We start from the raw sequence: 6,088 nt of genomic DNA, 5'->3' as shown, positions 1-6,088 counted from the left end.
TCAGGAGTTTTGAGCTGGTTTCTGGATTGAGACTAATTTTGCTAAGAGCAAATTTGGAGCTATTGGTCAATCTGAGGAGTGGTGTCTTCATGCTGCAAACAACCTCAATTGTGCTTTGCTCCAATTTCCTTTCTGCTATTTAGGTATTCCGATTGGTGTCAATCCCAAAAGAAAGGTGGTGTGGGATCCTATAATTAGCAAATTTCAGGATAGGCTGAACAGGTGGAAGATGGGTAGGGCTAACCAAATCCTGTCTCGGAAGATGCTTGGGTTGAGGATGGGATTCCCCTGAAAGACCAATTTCTAGAAAGGCAGAAATTGATGGTTTGTGGGTGGAAAATCCTAATTTGGTTAAGGCAGAAATTCTGCAGCATTTGCATGGCAGATTCAAATTAATTGAAGTTATGTACAAGCACTGCAGCGTTTACAAAAATAAGCACTGCAGCTTATTTAAGGCAGAAATTCTGCAGCATCTGCAGTATGTGGGTGGAAAAATATGCACTGCAGCTTTTAAAATTAAATTAATTGAACTTATGTACAAGCACAAGTTCAAATTAATAAGGTTTGACATAAGGTTTTCTGTTTTTTTTTTTAATTTTCACTGCAGCTTTTTGACTCCATTAATATGGTCTATGGGCTGGCTGTGGTTCCTTTTTAGACTCCATTCAGTCTAATCTCGAACCACTAGCTTGGGCAACAAAAATTGTATTTCAGTACCTCTGGTACTCAATTATCTATATATATATATATACTTATCTTTGCTGATAAAAAAAAACATATATATATATATATATATATATATATATATATATATATATATATATACTTATCTTTGCTAATAAAAAATTATAGGAAAATGCTGACGGAGTCTGTGTGTGTGTGTATATTGAAAGATGGAAATTTATTGAAAATTATAGGAAAATGCTGATGGTGTCTGTGTGTGTGTGTATGTGGGTGTGGGTGTGTGTGTGTGTTTCTGTGTGTGTGGCTGTGTGTGTGTGTATGTGGGTGTGGGTGTGAGTGTGTGTGTGTGTTTCTCTGTGTGTATGTGGATGTGGGTGTGTTTCTCTGTGTGTGGTTGTGTGTGTTTCTGTGTGTGTGGTTGTGTGTGTGTTTGTGTCTGTGTGTGTGTGTGTGTGGTTGTGTGTGTCTATGTCGGTGTATGTGTGTGGCTGTGTGTGTGTGTGGGTGGCTGTCTGTGTGTGTGTGTTTGTGTGTCTGTGGCTGTGTGTGTGTCTTTGAGTGTCTGGCTCTGTGTGTGTGTGTTTGTGTGTGTGTCTGTGTGGGTTTGTGGCTGTGTGTGTGTGCGTGTGCCTGTGTGTGTGTGTCAACAGCACAAGCTGGATTTCAAAGATAGCTTTAGGGGACAAGTACTATTGACAAATACTGAATTGATCTTAGATAAGTTAGTCAAACAAATACAACAATTTATCTACCAAACAAATACAGCAGTATATGTGTATATAAATGCTACGACAAATGTCAAAACAGTAGTCTATCATAATACATATCCTTTCCTACAATATTAGAGGGCTGGGTAGAGGCATTAAATGGGCCTCTATCAGAAAATTGGTTGGGAAGCATAAAGTGGATGTTTTGTGTTTGCAAGAAACAAAAAGGGAATCTCTCTCCAAGGCAAATTGTCAGGTTCTATGGGGACATCCAGACGTTGCCTGGGAGTGGCAACCTGCTGAGAATACTGCAGGGGGGCTGCTGTGCATTTGGGATAACAATAATTTTCAAGTTGACTTCAGAATCTCTGAAAAGGGATTTATCCTGCTGGGTGGTACTTGGTTACCTGAGATGCAGAGAGTGACTGTGATCAATATCTATACTCCTTGTGATAGTGAAGGTAAAAGACAGCTTTGGCAGAGCTTGAGTGGAAGGAAATCTCAATTTCAGGGGGAATGTTGGTGTCTGGTAGGGGACTTTAATTGTGTGAGGAGTCCCTCTGAAAGATTGGGAAGCAATCACAGTAATTCAGATAATGGCTTAATATCTGAGTTCAATGATTGGCTTGCTACAATGGAGGTTGATGATATTCCTTGGATGGGGAAACCCTTTACTTGGGTTAGGCCTAATGGCTCATGCCAAAGCAAATTGGACAGAGTGTGTGTCTCTGATGGCTGGCTGTCCAAATGGCCTGACAGTTCTCAATTTAACCTTGAGAGGAATTATTCCGATCATTGTCCTATTATCATGTATTCTAAATGCATCGATTGGGGCCCTAAACCTTTTAAGGTTTATGATGGATGGCTAATGAATAATAAATTTCAGAAGGTAGTGAGGGAATGTTGGTTAGATTATCAGCCCATGGGGTAGGGTGGTTATGTTTTAAAATGCAAGCTCCAACATCTTAAACAAAGGCTGAAAATTTGGAGTAAAGACAATATAGGAGACCTGGGCAGTACAGTCAAACAACTTCAAGAGAATCTAAATACTTTGGAGAATTCTTTGACAGCTCAACCTTCTGATCAACAAGTCAAGGATCTCAAGAAAATCCAACCTGACCTTTGGGAAAAAGCTACTATGTATGAGTCTATTGTGAGGCAGAAATCAAGATGCAGATGGATCAAAGAGGGGGACAGCAACACAACCTATTTTCATAGAGTTATGAATGCGAGGAGAAGGAGAAATGCTTTGAGGGGGATGCAAATTGGTGACACCTGGGTGGAAAACCCTAACATTATCAAGGCTGAAATCCTTCAATACTTTCAGAACAGGTTCAATGAGCCCCTCTTGAGCAGACCTAACCTGGATGGGGTGGCCTTTAAAAGTCTGAATCCTACTCAGAGAGATATGATGATTGAACCTTTTAAAGAGGAAGAGATTAGTTGTGCTGTGTGGGCCTGTGGCAATGACAAAAGCTCAGGACCAGATGGCTTTAATTTCAGATTTATTAAGCAGTTTTGGAAGGAATTGAAGCCTGATTTCCTAAGATTTATAGCAGAATTCCATGTGAATGCTTCCTTCCCCAAGGGCCTCAACTCATCCTTCATTTCCTTAATCCCTAAGATTAAGGACCCTCAATCCTTCAATGATTTCAGACCCATCTCCCTCATTGGATGTGCCTATAAAATCATTGCTAAGCTTTTGGCCAGCAGACTCAGCAAGGTAATGAACCATCTCATTGATGAAAGGCAGTCAGCTTTTGTGAAGGATAGACAGCTGCTTCATGGTGTTTTAATTGCCAATGAGGTGGTTGAGGAGGCTAGGAGGTCTAAGAGGCCTTGTATGGTGTTTAAAGTGGACTTCAAAAAAGCTTACGACTCCGTGTCATGGCAATTTCTGCTTTACATGATGGGAAGAATGGGGTTCCATGATAAATGGATTAGTTGGATTAAGGGGTGCCTCACTTCAGCCTCTATATTTATCCTTGTAAATGGAAGCCCTACTTCTGAATTTAAGCCCCAAAGAGGCTTGAGACAAGGGGATCCTTTGGCCCCCTTGTTGTTTGTCTTGGTGGCTGAAGGCTTGACTGGAATGATGAGGGAAGCTTTAATTAAAAACTGCTTTCAAAGCTTCTTGGTGGGGAAGCATAAGATCCTGGTGAACATCCTCCAATTTGCTGATGACACTATCTTTTTTGGAGAAGTTTCAATGGAAAATGTCAAAACTGTGAAGGCCATGCTTAGAAGCTATGAGATGGTTTCAGGCTTGAGAATTAACTTTGCCAAGAGCCATTTTGGAGTTATTGGACAAACTGAAGAATGGGCTTGTTCTGCTGCTGACTTTCTTAATTGTGCTATGCTTCAGTTTCCCTTTTGTTACCTTGGGTTGCCTATAGGCATTAATCCGAGAAGAAATATGGTTTAGGAGCCTATCATAAAAAAATTTGAAGCTAGGCTGAACAAATGGAACCAAAGGAGCATCTCTATGGCTGGAAGAATCACCCTTATTAATGTTGTTTTAACAGCATTACCCTTATTCTACTTGTCTTTTATAGGGCTCTTTCTGCAGTAATTAATAGATTAAATGCTATCCAAAGACATTTCCTTTGGGGTGGCAATTCTGAATGAAAGAAGATTGCTTGGTTAGCTTGGAATAAAGTTTGCTCATCTAGAGAAACGGGAGGTTTGGGTATTAAAGATATTAAGGCTTTCAACAATGTGCTTTTAATTAAATGGAAATGGATGATGTTCCAGCAAAGTGATCAGCTATGGTGCCGTATTCTAAACTCTAAATACAGAGGCTGGAGAGGCTTGGAAAGGGGGCCACCAAAGCCTAACTTCTCTTATTGGTGGTCAGACTTGAGATCCACTAACCAGCAAGGATGTATGGCTGAGATTTCTAAATAGTTTATTTGGAGGCTGGGAAGAGGTGACCAAATCCTATTTTGGGAGGATTACTGGATGGAAGGGAGAATAGCTCTTAAAGATAAATATCTAGAGTTATATCACATTTCCTTGCAAAAACAGCATACTGTAGCCGAGATGGGTTCTTCCAGTGAAGCGGGGTGGGAATGGAAATTCCTGTGGAGGCGCAACCTCTTTGACAATGAAATGGGGATGGCCTCTGATTTTATTGACCAAACTGCTGGCATTAATCTAAATGCATTGGTTAAGGATAGTTGGGTGTGGGGAGCTACTTCTAATGGGATTTTCTCTTCTAAATCTGCTTATTTATGCATTAAAGCTGAGCAGCCTTCTGAAGATTATCAGCTTGGGTTCTGCCAACTGTGGGGTACCAAAATCCCTCCTAGAGCTCTAATTTTTGCGTGGAGATTGTTTTGGGACAGGCTCCCTACTAAGGAGAACTTATCCAAGAGACAAGTTGATCTTGCCAATGATTCATGTCCCTTCTGCCAAAACCACCCTAAATCTAGCTCTCATATGTTTTTCACTTGTCAAAAAGTTCTGCCTTTGTGGTGGGAATTCAATACGTGGGTAAAGGAGCCTAGAGCTCTCCCTTGCAGGCCCATGGATCATTTCCTTCAGCACTCTTCCATAGCAGGTTCGAAGGCTTCAAATTCAAGAAGGAGAATCTGGTGGATAGCAGCTACAAGGTCCATATGGAAGCTCAGAAATGATATGATCTTTCATAACCAGTCTTTCCACATTTCTAAGTTGGTGGATAACACTAACTTCCTCACTTGGTCCTGGTTGAGGGGATGGGAAAAGGACTTCAATGCCCCTTTTCACCAATGGTCCACAGCCATGCCTATGGCCTTTACTTAGCTTGTGGTCTGTTGGGTTAAGGGTTTTGGGGGCTTCTTGTAGGGCATTTGTGTTATGTATTTTTGGACTCATGATCCTAGAGATTTTATCTCCTTCTTATCTTGTAGTACCACTGGTACTATTATTTGATTAATATATATATTATTTTTTTTATCAGCAAAAATATTATATTTATAAAAGTACCAGAGGTACTGAAAAAATACAGAGATAGTTCCATGCTCATGGTTCCAATAAAAACTACACCAGTTTGAAGAGGAACCATAGAATGGCTACAAAAACTAAACTAAAGATCTGCTGCAGCTCCTACTGGGAGCCACTGAAGCCTAGCCCAAAAAACCTTCTCTGATGTGAGATGACCAAAGATTAAAAGGGAGCTTAAAATCCTTATCCAAATTTGAGAGCCATGACCACACTAAAAAAACTGCATCGTCAACAAGCTTGCTGACATTAAAGGAATCATTGGAGAAAAGAATTCTGTTTCTCATCTTCCATATAGACCAAACAACAGCCATCCACCAAGAAATTATCTTTGCAGTCCAAAAAAAACATATAAAGATAGTAGACCGTACAAACATACCTGGAGTTGCTATAATCAAAGAGCTTCCACAGCAACGCCAATTAGCAGTAGTAAATGATAAGCCTAAAAAAAAGCATACAGAAATTATCCACAGTGTATTTAAACCCTTTTAAAGCCTATTATCTACATTTCAATTAAAATACAACATCCATAATCAACTTAAACCAGCAGAAAAAGAAAATTTCACTACAACAATAAACAAATTCTGGCCAATAAGGCAATTTTGCCTATCATAGTCAAAATTTTGCCTATGAGTGGAAGAAGAAGAAGAATTCTTCATGATAGAGGAAGAAGAAGTTTGTTGACATACATTCAAAAAGGTCACAAAGCTGGA

General features: G+C 39.9%; 1 protein-coding gene across 1 annotated transcript; it reads left to right on the top strand.

Moving 5' to 3' along the window:
• Nucleotides 1-4,433: 4,433 nt before the first annotated feature.
• LOC102662613 (uncharacterized) lies at nt 4,434-5,177 on the top strand. Its single transcript, XM_006588004.1, has one exon. It carries the CDS (start codon nt 4,434-4,436, stop codon nt 5,175-5,177), a length of 744 nt encoding a protein of 247 aa, XP_006588067.1.
• Nucleotides 5,178-6,088: the final 911 nt, after the last annotated feature.

Source organism: Glycine max, chromosome 9, assembly GCF_000004515.6.
Source record: "Glycine max cultivar Williams 82 chromosome 9, Glycine_max_v4.0, whole genome shotgun sequence".
Classification (NCBI taxonomy): domain Eukaryota; kingdom Viridiplantae; phylum Streptophyta; class Magnoliopsida; order Fabales; family Fabaceae; genus Glycine; species Glycine max.
Note: the sequence above shows the minus strand (reverse complement) of the source record. Positions and strands in the feature narration are given on the sequence as shown.